We start from the raw sequence: 16,269 nt of genomic DNA, 5'->3' as shown, positions 1-16,269 counted from the left end.
AAGAAAGAATGTGGATGGATTTGGTCCTTGGAGAAAATGAAGGAGGGGTAGGTACGCTGCTAGAGCTAGCTTGTGATCTCTCTACCTCTCGATCTTGTTTCCATTAAGTGGCTAGGATAGATAGGGAATTGGTGCTGGTGTGGTGTACTCAGATTCGAAATTCTAAATGCCCTCCTTGACGTTGTTGAAGTCCTACAGATGGGTTGGCAACCGTGTTTCACTTCTAAAAGCCAGTTGACAATGATTGCTCGCATCCCAGATGCCAGTTGGTAGAAAACTCAGACAATTTGGTGCCAGAATCAGCTGGTACTTTGGGGCACATCATTAAAACTCTGTTGCAAAACACGCACTTATTCAATCTCTGCCTTCCCAGCTTTGCTGTAGCTCATCTTTTCCCACAGTTACTTTTATCTAGATACGCCCTCGCTTTTATCCTTGCCACTCCAAATCCGAGAAGTTCCTCAACTGTGAACCTGAGTGTGGCTTCAGAGGAGACGCATATATTTAAGAGAGCTTGTACTTTTCCCTATTAACATATTTTACCTATATAAAATGCAATTTCTTCAATCAGGGATGCTCACTGATTGTAAATGAAGGCTGAATTCCCCAAATGCCACTGGGCAGAAAGCCGCCTCTTTCTTTCCCCTGTAAAGCAAATGTCCCGAAGTTGGCCATCACTCTCTCATGAGAGGAAGTGGACTAGAGTCCATTTTGCCTGCTGTAGCTGAAGTTGGCTTCATCCAGCTGGGATTCCTTAATGTTCGAGAGTTTCGTGTGTGTCCTCCCAATCTCTTCAAGGGCACAGGCCAGGGAGTCAAGGTCACCATCATGCTGATGACGAGCTTCCCACAGGTTCAGAATGACAGCAGACGGGCTACTTTGTGTAGCAAAATAAGATAAATTCCTGGACAGAGAGTTAAATAAACGAAATGACAAAAATAGAAATAAAGGAACAAATATAAATCACTGTAAGGGAATTAAAAATGAATTGGAACAGATATTATTAAAATAGGAATAAAGAGCTCCACGAACGCAGGTCTGGGGACAGTCCAGTTTGTATCCCAACACTAAACTGAAACTGTACTTTGGAGGGTTACCAATGACCTTCTTAATCCTCCATGTCTTTTTTTAGTCCTCACTTTCCTTGAGTGGTGTGTGTATACGTGTACGTGTGTTTCTCTCTTGAACACCCTCTTGAAAAGCTCTACTTCATTAGCTTATGTGATGATATAACTCATTCCTATTGTTTTTTCCAAAATATCTGACCCCTCTTTATGTCTCTCATGGTAAACCTAAGGGCTGTCAAAATTGTATCTGTGTCTTCTTGGGTTCGTATACTAAATGGAGTACTTATCAGCTCCAAGTGGACAGTGTCTAAGTCGGCATCTCCTGTTTTATGGGTTAATAATGAGCTAGTCACAGATCTCTGAATGACCTTGGGACTGCTCCAGTTAGATATAGCTTTCCACTTCCTCAGACTCGGTGCATCAGGAATCCATTGGCCTCCATTCTAACTATAACAAATGTCCCAGTAATTACAACCATCCTTCTAATCTCTCACACCAGGACATTGATTTCTGAGTCTTCCCTTTGTTTCTTTTTGACAAACTCATCATCTTCACTCTTCCTCTCCATTCATACCATTTGTATTTAATTTATGCTCTATCATTTTACGACTAAATTCCAGCAGAAGCCTTATAGCTCTTTATTTCTCCAAACTCTCTAATATACCTTGCATTCTATTTCATAAATCATCACGTATCTACTCCACTTGTTTTCGGTGCCTGCCTTGGTCCGGCATCAAACTAGCTCTGGTAATATATATATTTTTTCCCTCAATATTCTTTTCTCCTTTGAGCCATTAACACTGACTTAGGTAATACTTTGTTCTTGCTTTCATCCAGTGTATTCTGTTCACTAGGAAATGCCCACTTTCCCTCTTTCTCCTCTGTTTATCAAGATCCTATACTCCTACAATGCCTGGATTGTAGATAATTCTCATGTCCTCTCAAAGTAATTTATTTCTTTTCTCAACTCTTTTTACGCTTCTGCTTAAATTTTCATGTGAGTAAAATGCTTATATATTCCATGTGTGTGACCTCTGCCTTCTCAGTGTGATTGCAGACACCTGAAAGAGAAGAGTCATAGCTAATCATTTTCTGATTCTACAACAGCACTTATAACACTATGACAGGTATTTATTCCATATCCGTCAACTGAGTAGTTGATTGCTAGGAGCTTGTTTCAGATGATATGGGATCTTCAGTGAAAACAAATGATAACCCTTTGGACAATAACTTTGCTCTGATGAAGACTGAGACAACACAAAGGATTAAGAGGTCACAGCTTTTCACAGGTACTTCTGCAGCACGGATAGAAATGTCACCTCTGGTAAAATTCTGATGAGTTGAAAAGATTTTCCAGAGTCAACCAAGAATTGCCTATTTTGAGGATGGTACAACTTTCCATCACCAGACTCAGCATATAATCACAAAGCAGACTCATGTAGCCAAGAGCAAGTGGAAGAGAAGACAAGCTTTTAAGGGCACGTTATCATTCACAAGCAACATACACACATAGTAATTCTGAGTGAATAAAGTGCTATTTTATTCAAAGGTCTTACGACACTACTTAAAGCTAGTTGGTTGCCAAATAGCACAGATATCAGGGTACGATATACGCTTTCCACTACATCTGAATCTTTAATTGAGAGAGGGAGAGGGCCAGCTTAAAACTATTCTCTCCAGTTTCTTTTCCTTTTATCTTTCCTTCCTTCTCCCCTTCGTCGCCCTCTCCACAGCTGGCCTTCGAATCAAATATAGTTATTTATTTCTACACTAATAGAAATGGCAAAGCAAATGTTGCTTCTGTAGTGGAAGGGATCCTCGTTCCTTTTATTCAAAACGTTGTTTTGAATACTGCCACTTCCTTTTAGCTGTAGGGAGCTGTTTTGGGGGGAAGTTACTGTATCTCCTGGTCTGTAAATAGATTGGTACACCCCAAGCAATGTGCAGGCAGAATACAAACTGGAGGAATAGCTGAGAAAGAGGCAAAAACTGAGAGGCTGTGTGAGTGGATTCTGGGTGGGCTGTGTGATAATGTCTTTCCATGTAATTTATGAGAATAGACCATGGACACACATTGTTTCCTGGAGGGGGGAAATAATTCTTTATGCTGTCCCTTGTCATTTCAAAAGAAAAATAATGCTGGCAAGCACAACAAAAAGAAGCACAGATTTCTCATAGTATTGAAGGTTTATATTTTGTATTTCCTACTGAACCACAATGGACTGGTGTCTGTTGGAGTGACTAGTTCCTTGCGATCCTATTAACCCCAAAGCTACCCTCTATTCTGTACCAGGGGTTGACAAACTATTTCTTTAAAGTTCCAGACAGCAAGTATTTTTGACCGTAGGGGCCACATCTGGTCTCTGTAGCAGCTACTCAACTTCGCCATGGTAGTGTGAAATGGCCATAGACAATACATAAGTGAACGTGCATGTCTGTGTTCCAATAAAACTTTATTTAGAGACACTGAAATTTGAATGTCATACACTTTTCACATGTCACACCATATATATCACTCTTGTTTTGTTTATCCTCCTGAAACCGTTCTAGCTCTGGGGCTATAGAAAAGCAGGTGTGGGGCCAGATTTAGCACCTAGGTCATGGTGCTGACCACGTTCCATGTTGTCTTATAACCCAAACTAGATTTCCAGACATACTAGCAATTTCAGAGAAGATGAGATTGAACTTTCATTTTGTGCTGCATCTGAAAATAAGCACCTAGAGGGTGAAAGTTGCTGGGTCCTCAAGCTACGTGTCCTGCCCCAAGCACTCTGAGACTTTTATCCTTGGTATCATTTGGGGAGCTTTGACATTTCAGGACATGAGAAGATGATCTGGGCATGAAAATGCAAAAACAAAACTTGAGGAGAGGCATACAGACTATGTTCTGGAGGTTGTGATGAATCCTTGTCCCAGCATGCTATTCAAAATATTCATGAATCCAGTTGCAGTGTGAAGGTGTTTTAAGTGCACCTGCCTAGAAGAAGAAGAGAAGAGCTGGAGGATGGCTCTTGCCAGCCACTTGGTTCTGAGAAGTCCTGCAAATGCCCCGATTTGTAGACTAGGCACCCAGGCCAACAGGAAGCTAAATGATCAAAGAGGCAGAAATAGAACTCTCCCTTGGCATGGATCTCTGAACATACTGTAGCAAGTGAAATGTGCTCCCCAAAGCATGTTCCAGATTGATGCTCTGATTTATACAAGTACACTCGGCAACACACACAAATCTCAAATTCCACTTAATGTTAGTAAATACACGTAGGAGCATATCAGCCTTATTAAAAACGATTCAGTCAGCTTTGTGATAAACAGACATCCTATCGAACTACACTTACTTGTCTACACCAGAAGAATTAATAGGCAAAAGACACTAAAGTGCTAATGCTATGGGCTATTTCTCAAACACAGTAGGGTTATTTTACGGCTTACATGTGTGCAAATGCATTGAGTTTTTTGAAAATTGGTATACCCTATATCCATTTGGTTATCTCCATACCTCACTTTTGAAATTATTTTGACCCCAATCTGTGTGACCCATTTCTCTTCATAATAATGCTGGTACATTTGGACACCAGCAGGTAAATGCACACACAATTCAGGGAACATGGTTAATACTAGAAAGTAGAATTCATAGCAATAGTTGATTTCCTGAGTCTTTGATTATTATTATTATTTTTGAAATGAATAAAGAACATTTGGCAAAAGCAGTCATCTTGAAATTCCAGTGGATGGCTCAAAACAAAACCATTTTTTCCTTTCTCTTTGGAAAATATTTAAAGAAGTAAATGTTTATTATGCTTGCCTTAGATGCTTCATACTGTTACTTCTTTATGCACTGAATCTTTTGTCATAGCCTTTTCAAATTCTGATTGACTGAGGTAATTCTGAAAAATAAGATTTATTTTTTTGTGGTTCATAAAGATGCTGCATACTGTGTACATAAGATTATTTACTCTCTAAATTTAAAGAATTTACTTTAGAATCATCCTATGTCTTCAGTTTATTTGTCCTAAGTCCTGTAGACTCAGTGACTCCATCTTTTTCTTTGGAACTCTCACTGAAAAAGTCCAGATGAACTAAAAAACCACATGCTAAGACAGCTGAATAGATTTATCCATGTAAATTCATTGAGTAGTAATAGTTAATTAAGTTTAATTTCGTTTTGTTGAGCCTACATGCTTTCTATTCACCTGAGCCCCTGAGGAGTTGTTTTATTACTATGATTAATTTCTTCTTTCTGAGACTTCCTTATCTGCGCTGTCCCCCAGCCCAATTAAAATTCCATTCTTTATGTGGAAGCCAGGGCAGAATTGGGAACATGAATCTAGCAATTTCACTAGCTAGACAGAGACCAACTTATAATGGTGTATATGGGTCAACCACCAAATTTTTATATAGAATCTCAGTTTTCAAAATACATCTTCAAATGAATGACCACATTAAACTAATAACGAAAATTAGGTTATTTCGAGAATTTCTGGAAATAATTATTGTGCCATCTGTTTTCTTTTTTGGGGTACAAAGAGGAAGAGAGAATTGAGGACCATGATAAAATTCTGCCATATAAGTCTATATACTGTTGCAGTGCAGGGCTCATTCTATGGAAAGGAAAGGTGTCTAGGTATCCAGTGTGAATTGAAAGATACCACCCTTTCTTTAGTACTTGAAAGCAGTATTCAAATACAAATGTCTTAGGGAATAGTAACATCTAAATCCTCAGTCAGTTAACAAAAAGATTAGATAACAGTAACAGGACGGGGCACAGGTCTGAGACTCTATCTGAGCCCTGGGGACATGCACACAGAAAGAGCTACCAAGGGCACGTGCGAGCTTAAAGCTGGAGTCTGCCTGCTTAGGGTCTTAGTTCTGTCTGACTATGTGTGGCCTATAAGGGACTTCCCTTTCATTCTGAATTCCAGATAACAAAGCTTTTATCTTAGTTACTCAGAGCCATGCTACCAGGGGGCTGACATGCCTATTTGAAAGCTGTAAGCCCTTCTTTGTAACTAATGGTGAGAATGAATTTCCTCTGTAATAAAACCTAGCAGGGGACCACATCTGCACTGCAGCCTAACATCCTTAGCACAAGAAGACGCCTCATCCCAGGTACATGCTATACTTTCATGCAGAATTTAGGATGTCACCCAGCACTTCCAAGTACAAGGGAGCACTTGCACCTGTAACATTAAGGCAGCAAGTATGTTTCTATTCTATAAGCTGTTGCCATTTATATCTAAGTCAGCTATTTTTTTTTAAAAAAAAGCATATTTGAAAAATATCTTCCTGGTAGGTTGGCAGCACAGAAAGTGAAAACTAAGTTAAACTGCCTATAATAAATTGGGAGACATCATTACAAGAATGGTGCGTAGTCCTACTGTATAGTACCAAATAGGGAACTGAAACATAGTCACAATGAAAAAAAAAATTAATATCCCCGCTATCATCGTAATTGTCTCATTTAATGAAAGCCTCTTATGTGACCAAAACCAACCCTCCCTATCGTTCTTTAAATGCAAATAGAAGAGAAAAGCCATTTATACTGGACAGCGGTAACTGGACCACAGCATAAGCATTTGGTCCATTCCTCAAGCTTTCATCCCCAAACGTCATCCTCACTGGGTACTCAACAAACAGCAGAGAGCAGCTTTCAGGATAAAGCAAGTCTGTTTCATTTCCTAAAGAATAAGCAGAAGATGCTTGCCATTATGTCACCTCTGCCTATTGCCCCCCTGTGCCTTCAAGTGAAATGAAGCTGGTATGGGAAACCCAAAAGGAAAAGATACAGGCAGTTGAAAACATGCTGAGTTCCACTCTGCCGTGCCCCAAAGGTGGTACATTAATCCTTTTGGACCAATGAATTTGGCAATAAAATTCCCCTCATAGTTCTTCCTTTTGCCGATTTCATTATCTGGCTCCTGAAAGGGACCAGCAAGGATTCTTCCTTCTTTGGAAAATATATGTTAGCCCTGGAGCCTTCAGAACCCGCTGTGGGTTTCCAAACAGGAATAAAGCCAGTTGTAGACTCTCGTTTTCAATTCTCCAGTTTCATTCCTGATAAGGCTCTGACAGTTTCTCATATTTGGCAATGAAAGGCAATGAAAACTGCAAAATCAAAGCTCAACTTTTCTTTGAATTGGGATATAGCATAGAAAAATACGTCTCCTTTAATGTTCCTCTTCAATAACGTTGAGACATTTTCAAGGATCCTGAGGGTAAAGGAGAATGACCACTATTTGTTCCAAGAGAAAAGACCGGAGTGCTAATCCTGAAGGGGGAAAGGGAGAGATATTGATACCTTTCCTTTTGCAAAATACTCAGTGTGTTTCAATAAAACCTCACAAATAACCGCCAAGAAATAGTTAAGCACTTTATCAAAGGACTCTCTAATGAATTAGGCAAAATCCTTCCCATAATTTCATTTTCTCAGATTATGAAAACATCACATCCGGGGATTGTGACTTTGTCAGCTTTTCCGGGTCTCTTTGAGACAGACCCGTGAAGGGGATTATTTCGGCTATAAAGGGGCTTAGGCATGTCCATCTTATCTGAAAACTACATTAGCTTAAAGGAGGGAAACCTAGTCCTTCAAAGACCAATGCAAACTTGCCCCTTGTCACCACCCCTGCAGCTTAGAGTGGGAGCGCGACTTTGGTTCTCTTGGAGGGATAGAAACAGCTTCTCTCCCTTATTGCCTTTAGGAGAAACACCTGCCACTTATAAACTATATATAGTTTGTTCAGGGCCAAACTGGCCCTAGGCTGTCTTCAGATTCATATTAGTAGGCAGTTTCATGAGTCCCTAACTTAAGTGGAATGAAGCCTGAACACCCACCACTTGGCTGTGTTGGGTCCCTCTGGCTTCACACTGAGGGCTCTTCAAATCCAGACTCTGCACAAGTCCATTGGGCCAGAACCAGAAAATCTGATTTGAGCTTTATCATATTTTGCCTCCAAGGATCTGTGTAATGAATGCTATCTTCCTGTGCATTAATTCTCCTTAGAAGAGTCATGAATATTGATTTTTGGAAATGGCAGCCTCACATCCATTTTTATTATTTAAAGGTTAGGATGTGTTTTCTAGCCTCTAGTCTGCAGAGCCCAGACAGCTTCATTTGGTGTAATCCTAGCAAATCCCAAAACACAAGAGTGAAAATACCTAGTCTCACGGGTCCCTGAGTGACCACCCTTGGCGGTCTGCCTGTGAAGCAGGCATTCTGTATATATTTTGTAATCACTTTCTCTCACTTTTTTCCTCCTCCTTCCTTCACCCCAAAAGAAAGCTGGCCCCGGGACTTCCACTTTTAGTGAATTCTCAAGAGTTACTCAGACAGATTAATAAACTGTCTTGCAATCTTCCTCTGTCCTTTCCCACTGCCCTCTGGCCATTCACTGTTCCTGTGTATCCAATTAAGAGGGCGGACAGAGGGAATAAAAGGATTTGACCTCAACTGAGAAGATTCTGCTTCTCATTAGAGGTCCTGTTAAAAGATTTGGTGGAAAAACAAGTTACTGTAGCACCGCTGATCAGCCATGAAGTTTGAGAAATTTCATTTGCTCACGATTTCTCTAGCATCACCCAAAAACATTAACATCCAAACTACATTTGAACTATTTTACCCAGCTGACCAATAATAAATAGGTTTCTCTGGCAGTGCTTACGCAGTTTCAAGCAAGTGTGCTATTAGGAGAAACTGTTAATAAGGTGTGGTTCATCTACTCCTTTCCATCTTGGAATCCTTTCTTCCATTTTGGTCACTTCCCTTCTCATCCTCTTGTATCTCATGCACTTTATCCAACATCCGTTCCCACGGCAACTTGGTCAAGCTGGCTATGTTTTCACAAGGGTTTCTGGAATATGCAAATCATGAGGCCTTAAAGAAGAATGATCCAATAGTAGAATTTCAGGTGCTGAAAGATAGGAATCCTCCCCAGTGTCAGCCCTGTAACCTGCTCTCTTTTGAGACCAACTTTCAAAATCCTTTGACACTTAATTCAATTGTATTAGGAGGCAAGTTTTTTGTTTGTTTGTTTGTTTTGCGGTACGGGGGGCCTCTCACCGTCGTGGCCTCTCCCGTTGCGGAGCACAGGCTCCGGACGCGCAGGCTCAGCGGCCATGGCTCACGGGCCCAGCCGCTCCGCGGCATGTGGGATCCTCCCGGGCCGGGGCACGAACCCGCGTCCCCTGCATCGGCAGGCGGACTCCCAACCACTGCGCCACCAGGGAAGCCCCAGGAGGCAAGTTTTTAAGGTCAAGTGTACTATCCAAAGAAAAAGTTCATGTCATTCATTCAAGACAAATTTCTTGAATTTCCCCGAACTAGACAGTACTATCTAGATATGTCTAACTGTAATTAAAAAATAAAAAAGTACCATAAAAATACAAAGCGCTATGGAAGTTTAGATACGGAAGATTACTTCTAGCTGAAGCAGTTAGTTTCTGATATTATTTAATTTGTTTAGTTCTCAGCAAAGCTCCCCACCATCTACTCCTATGTGATCAACTCTTTATTAGTCCCACCTACCTACCAATCACCTGTGACCAAGAGCATTGAAGAGGAGAGTTATTGCAGCTGGATTTGTAGAATAAATGTGCAATCTCAGCTCTAAAATGCAGCACGTGTGGACTCTGAGTAATCGTCAGTTTGCCCACAGAAACTGTAATTGCAACTGTTAACTATGACATTCTTTGCTAGGCTGTGTGGCTTATTTATCATAATCGATATGCCAAGCAAGTTGCAGAGCCACCTGCGTTGCTGCCTTAAGTGCACCCACTGACATGTCTCACACTCTAAGCCTTTAACTTCCTATTTCATGTATCTTCTCTCCTATTCAGATCTAAGTAGAAACTTTGTTAGGCAAAAAGGCAAATTATCATCTGTGACATTTGCATTTACCGAAAGGAGAACATTTCCACTGGCAACACGATAACAGTGAATGTTTCCTTCCACTCCCTTTGAAAGTGCTTCCTTCATGGTTTGAGGGCTGTTGCTTTACTAGCTTTTCACTTTTGGAAATTGAAGGGAAGGGGAGAGTCAGGTAAAGGTGCTGTCACAAGATCATGGTAGGTGAATTCCCTAATAGAAGACCGACTCTGCTTTGTGATCATCTTTCTCTCGTGATCCCAGGGTTGATGAAATCTCACGCTATCCAACAGCTTTGTTACCCAATAATACCGGCGTATTGACAACGTCAGATTTCTGTGTTTTAACACACATTAATGATCACATTAGCGACTGATGATTATGTAGTATAATAAGTACTATATTATTTGTAGCCCCAAGAGAGCAAGCCCAGTGATTTGGGATTACACAATAAGTTGTGACAATTTAATCTGAAAATCTCCTTCATCTCTGTCCCATATGTTTCTTCCCATGTAGGAGAAGATACATTTCTGCTACAGTAGTGGAAACGTTTAATGAACTGGACAATTTCTGCAAAATGAGAATGGGGATTAGCTGACATGGTGCGAGGTGATTTTCCATCATCTTTCTCTTTTGGCTTCTCTGAATATCTTCGTGGCCATCTCTGCCGGAACAACACCAGCTTGCAGAAAGGGGCCTTATCCTGTGCCTTAGCTTAGCCGCGGGTGTAACTCTAACTGCAGCAACAGGTCCTATGAAAGTTTTACTAAATGAGAGCAGACTCGTTTAGATGAGGGGTCAGCAGACCATGTACTGTAGGCCAAATACATTGCTTCCTTTTGTAAATAATGTTTATTGGGACACAGCCCCGCCTGTTTAGATATTTCCTGTGGCTGCTCTCACACCGCAGAAGCAGAGTTGAATAATTGCTGAGTAGTTGCAGTAGATCATATATGGCCTAAACCATTTACCGTCTCTGGTTCTTTAACAGAAAGAAGCCTGCTAACCCCTAGTTTGAATCGTTCTTACTCCATAATGAGACTCCTATTGGAGAGTTAAGCTAGAGAATAAAGAGGAAGGAAATGCCATTCACTGAAGTCGAATATGGTAACTAAATAAGGTTTAAAGATGAAACCTTATTTAACTACAAAGATTCCGTGCATTCATGCTATTCTAACTTGCTATTAATTGTGAACATTTCAAAGGGAGTAACATTTATTTAAAATGGACATTTTCTTAGAACCGTGTTAGAAACTTTCCATAAAGTAGGTTGTTTGAATTTTGTACACTAAGGACGTTTAGGCTTTCCTGGAGAGAGGGGTCTTGGGGAGAAACAAAAGCAAGCAAAAGCAAACAGGCACATCCAATGGTTGCCTTTTTTGACCCCCGACATTGGAGGGGACAGGCGTGCTCCTGTGTAGCTATTTACTGCTCATTAGAGCCCAGACACAAAAGGATGCTAACCTTAGTCTCCCAGTTTGAAATGCGTTTTCCCTACTGTGCAAGGTCAGAAACTGATGGCTTTGGAGGCAGCCTGTGTAGTTCTCGTATGTTTACTGGAAGTGGAGAATAAAATGAACAAGGCAGGAACGTGCACACGCTTCTTTAGCAAATGAAGGCCAGCAGCCAGGAGTAGGTAGATACTTTGCGGCAATTACTTTCTTGCAAGTGGTGAATTAAAAATCATAAACTCTTATTGCCAGACTGGATTAGAGAGTTAATGTAGTTTGAATTCTATGAACTGCATCTGTAGAAAAAGTAACAGAGGGATGGTAAGTGATGTGTTTGGGCAGACTGGTATTAGCTGTAGAACCAGAACAGAGCTCCTGAGTCCCTGCCCAGTGTTCACTTTCCTTTCTTTAGACCAAATTCTGTCCTCTGGCTTAGTTTTTCATTCTTGTCCCCAGGTGGATCAGAAAGCGAACCTGACATAGTCATGGTGTTCACAGGTTATATGTGACACATCTCATCCTTCATCAAAGTTGCTGGGAAAAATTCAACCGAATTTTTTTTCCCCTATACCCTCAGACATTTTTGTATTCTCTCATTTTCACTATGTGCCTTTTTCAAGAATGTGTTCTTTTTGGGCCTGCCTGTCTGTAAATTCCATTTTCTCTTACAGCCATGCCTTCTCTCTTGATTTTCCTCTCTGAGCCTGACTGCTTTCTAGTTGGGCCCTTCGTTCTTGGCTTCTGGATCCCTTTTGAAACAGGGAGCGGCCCTCTATCCTTTCTTGGCAGACATCTACCTTCCTTTCAGAGAAGAAAGAGTCAGGTAGGATGTCTGTGAAAACAAAGAACAAAAAAAGATGGAAATGACAGAGTAAGCCAAACAGTAAGAAAAATAAGGCTTTGTCTCAAAAGACATAAAAAGCACCAAAGGAAAGGGAAGGAAAAGGGTGCTGGGAAAACTTGTTCTCTTTTCATTCTGGGGTTTGCGGGGTGGGTTAGTGAGAGAGGAGATCCTATTTGTCAATGCCTTTTCCCCACCAGTCATCCCTCAAGCTGAGCCCTAACTGGCCTCCCCGTCAGTGCTGCTCTGAATAGCATCACCCCTGCTTTTTCTCATCAAAGTACGAGCGCCCACTATGAATCTCGCTATTCTCCTTTCAACTCAACCACAACAGTAGCCCGGTAATGAATAGTGTCGGTTTAAGCAGCAGACTTTTGCTTTTGCTTGTTTGATGCCCTCCGCCTTCAGACCTGAGAGGTATCATCTCAAACTTCCTTTTTTTTTTTTTTTTTTATGCGTTACGCGGGCCTCTCACTGTTGTGGCCTCTCCCGTTGCGGAGGACAGGCTCCGGACGCGCAGGCTCAGCGGCCATGGCTCACGGGCCCAGCCGCTCCGCGGCACGTGGGATCCTCCCAGACCGGGGCACGAACCCGTGTCCCCTGCATCGGCAGGCGGACTCTCAACCACTGCGCCACCAGGGAAGCCCCCAAACTTCCTTTTTTATATTCACGCACCCACTTCTTCAGGCTGAGCATATCCTTATTAGGGGTTAAATAACACTTAAGGTTACCCGATGGGAGGGAGGAGGTGTGAGAAACTTGCTGCTTTGTTTCTCCATCACTGTCTCAAGACCCTGGGATCCCGCACCAGCACCAAGATGACGAAGTCTAAACCTCCATTATGGTGGCCCAATTAGCAAACCTGGAGATGGGACCAGGACTAAAGTAGGACTTTTCCGTAACGTCCCCAAAGGCAGAGTGGGGTGGCAGGAAGGGCCACACACTGTGTCATATTTTTGTTCTTTTCCCACTTCCTTGTCCAGATTTCACATGAAATACAGCCGGAGAAATCCATACAGATATCAGGGCCTGGAAACCACGTAGATACACCCGCCCCATTTTAGTTTTCAAGCTCTTTTAGTAAAATCCTCTTTTTGAAGTTGCCCCCGATTACCTGTTGATGCTGTTTTTCTGTGCTAACATCTGCCAGTCTTTGCCTTTGGCATTGGGGGTGTCAAATGTAGCACAAATCCGCTGTCTGATGGAGTAGGGAATTTTGAAGGCTTTGGGGCCAGTCTGCGCAGGGAAAGTGCTGTCCTCTTGCGCAAAGAAAGTGATGGTCTCTCTTTCATTCTGTAAACAAAATAAGGAAAGCAGGATCAGATCTAAGTAGAAGCCTTACTGGTCAACACTTTTATTTTTTTAAGAGAAGTTGTGTTAACACACATGCAAAAATGCTCGCCTGTTGTGATGGAGTCTATAAAATACACTGACAAGTTCCCCTCTCTTCTAAAATAGTAAATAGTGTCTCTAGTAGCCTAGGAAACCGTGTACTGGAGCTTTACAAAAGCCTCTTCCACTCAGGGGAGTTCAGCTTCCTACATCCAAGGAGGTGTCAGGTGAGAGCAGACTTAGATTTTTTTTTAATTCTCAAAAAAAAAAAAAAAATCTAAAATCAGTAGGAAGAAGCTACCAGATGACAGATTTCAGTTCACTGTAAGGAGACCTTCTGAGAGTCAGAGCTGATCAGAGAAGAATGTGCTGATCAAAGGAGCTGGCTGGGAAGCCACGTGTCAGGAAAGCTACAAAGGGGACCTGATTGTATGTTGATCATTTTCAAGTTTGTGTTTCTCCCAGGCCTCAAGTGTGATTCTATAGGAAATATTTTGGTTTTGTTTCAGAATTAAATTGCTTTTGTAAAATGGGAGGCAGCCACGAGTCAGCGACGAGACCTGGGCTAGCCGGCGGAGTGCTGCAGGCTGGAGAGCTTCTGCCTGCTGTCTGCCCACTCTTCTGACTTAAGAGCTGTCCAGTGAGGATTAGTTATACATCATAACAATTAGATCATCATATCCAGTGTGAAATCACACATCCATCCATCATATCAGAATAGCTGCTGAAAGTTTATATGGACTGACAGAATTTTAAGGCTTGAAAGGTAGCTGAATCACTCCTGTGATTATGATGGGATACAAGGCAAAAGGGATTCTGCAAGTCCCTAATCAGTTGACTGTGCATTGACGAAGAGATATTTTTCCCGGGGTGGACCTGACCTAATCAAGTGGCTCTTAAAAGAGAGAAGACGCAGCTCCTATCTGGAGGTATCTCTCCTGCTGGCCTGGAAGAAAGCAAATAGCCACGCTGTGACCTGCCTATGGTTGGGGGTGGGAGGGGGTGAAGCTAGGAACTGAGGGTGTCCCCTAGGAGTTGAGAGTGAGCCCTGTCCAACAGCCAGCAAGAAATTGGGGACTTCAGTCCTACAGCCACAAGGACCTGAATTTGTCAACAGCCCTAATAAATCTGGGGACAGACCTCTGAGCTCCAGATGCGAATGTACTGCTGCCACCACCACCTTGACCTCAGCCTTGTGAGATCCTGATCAGGGAACCCAGTTAGGCTATGCCTAGACTTCTGCCCTCAAAAAATGTGGGACAATGAGCGGGTGTTGTTTTTTTCTGATAGATTTGTGGTAATTTGTTATGCAAGAGAAGATAACTAACGCAAAGGGAAATTAAAACACAAATCTGAGGTCGGGTTAAGGGACTAGTTAGCACTGTTTAGACGCCAGGAAACTATCCTTTGCATTAGGAACTTGTCGACTTGGGCTGTCCTTTAAGTCAACACATGCCCTTCCTGAACTGCCCCTGTGAGCTTCCCCTGATGTTTTTCTGACCTTTTACACATCTCCTTCTGTGGACACCACAGCCATGGAAGCCCTTCTTGGCTAGGGTCCAGGCTCATGGAGCTTTAAGCCTTCAGACTTGGTGTGTCTTACATCTTCAAAAATCTGTTAATTGAGGAAACTAGTTCATACAAAGATCTTATTAATGAATGATCATGTGTTTTGTCTTTCTGTAACCATTTAACACAATTACATAAGGGAGGATGTTTTGGAAACACAATGCCTTAACCCAGTATTCCCACAGGGTATCTCAGAAGATGTTCCAAGAAAGAGCAGTCATATGGTCAAATACTTTTTGAGAAATGCTGCACGTTATATCTTACTCTTGGAACTTCAAAGTACATGTTATCAGATTAAACAGATTCTACTTACTGGTTTTAGTTCTATTCCCTGGACTATTATAGAACAACGCTCATCAAAATTCTTCCAGTTTTGGAGGTTAGGATGGACTAACAGAAAAAGTGTGGTTTTCAGAGTCAGAAATATCTTGCTTTGCAGTGTAAGTTCACATTTCGTAGCTCAGTGACCTTGGATGCTACAGGACTTCCCTCAGCCTCAATTTCCTAATCAGTCTTCGACATTTTTTATAGACTCCACAGGGATATAAACTCTGGTAGAAGTTACCCAGGTAATTGGTGCCATAGCTAAAACTAGAATCCCGATACCCTAATACCTTTACCAGGACTCACTTCACTACGTCACCCTGCATCAAGACAAGTACCAAAAGTCCACAGAGCAGGGTGGTTCAGAAAAATACTCTCTGAGTGATATTAGCATTGTATTTCAAGAATTAAGAGTAGTAGAGCTTCATGGAGGAGGCATCCGAGTTGCCCTTGAAGGATAGGTAGCTACTGAGTGAACAGAAATTGTTCTGTAATAAGCAGTTATTTTGGGCAGAGTAGTCAATTCCTTTCTTTTTTTTTTTTTTTTTTTTTTTTTTTTGCCTTTATTTTATACAGCAAGTTCTTATTATCTATTTTATACATATTAGTGTATATATGTCAACACCAGTCTCCCAATTCATCCCCCCCACTTTACACCCTTGGTGTCCATACGTTCTCTACATCTGTGTCTCTGTTTGCACCTTGCAAGCCAGTTCATCTGTACCATTTTTTTAGATTCCACATATATGTGTTAGCATACAGCATTTGTTTTTCTCTTTCTGACTTACTTCACTCTGTGTGACAGTCTCTAGGTCCATCCACCTC

The 16,269-nt window shown here is 41.7% G+C and overlaps 1 protein-coding gene across 1 annotated transcript in view; it reads right to left on the bottom strand.

Annotated features, from left to right (window-relative positions):
• Positions 1 to 699: 699 nt before the first annotated feature.
• UNC5D (unc-5 netrin receptor D) overlaps positions 700 to 16,269 on the bottom strand; it is a 591,157-nt gene continuing 575,587 nt past the window's right edge. The window contains exons 16-17 of the mRNA XM_032618440.1: positions 13,334 to 13,512; positions 700 to 904 (exon numbers count right to left, since the gene is read on the bottom strand). Coding sequence (XP_032474331.1) covers positions 700 to 904; positions 13,334 to 13,512 — 384 coding nt within the window. The remainder of the gene's footprint in view (positions 905 to 13,333; positions 13,513 to 16,269) is intronic.

Source organism: Phocoena sinus, chromosome 21 (genome assembly GCF_008692025.1).
Source record: "Phocoena sinus isolate mPhoSin1 chromosome 21, mPhoSin1.pri, whole genome shotgun sequence".
Classification (NCBI taxonomy): Eukaryota; Metazoa; Chordata; class Mammalia; order Artiodactyla; family Phocoenidae; genus Phocoena; species Phocoena sinus.
Note: the sequence above shows the minus strand (reverse complement) of the source record. Positions and strands in the feature narration are given on the sequence as shown.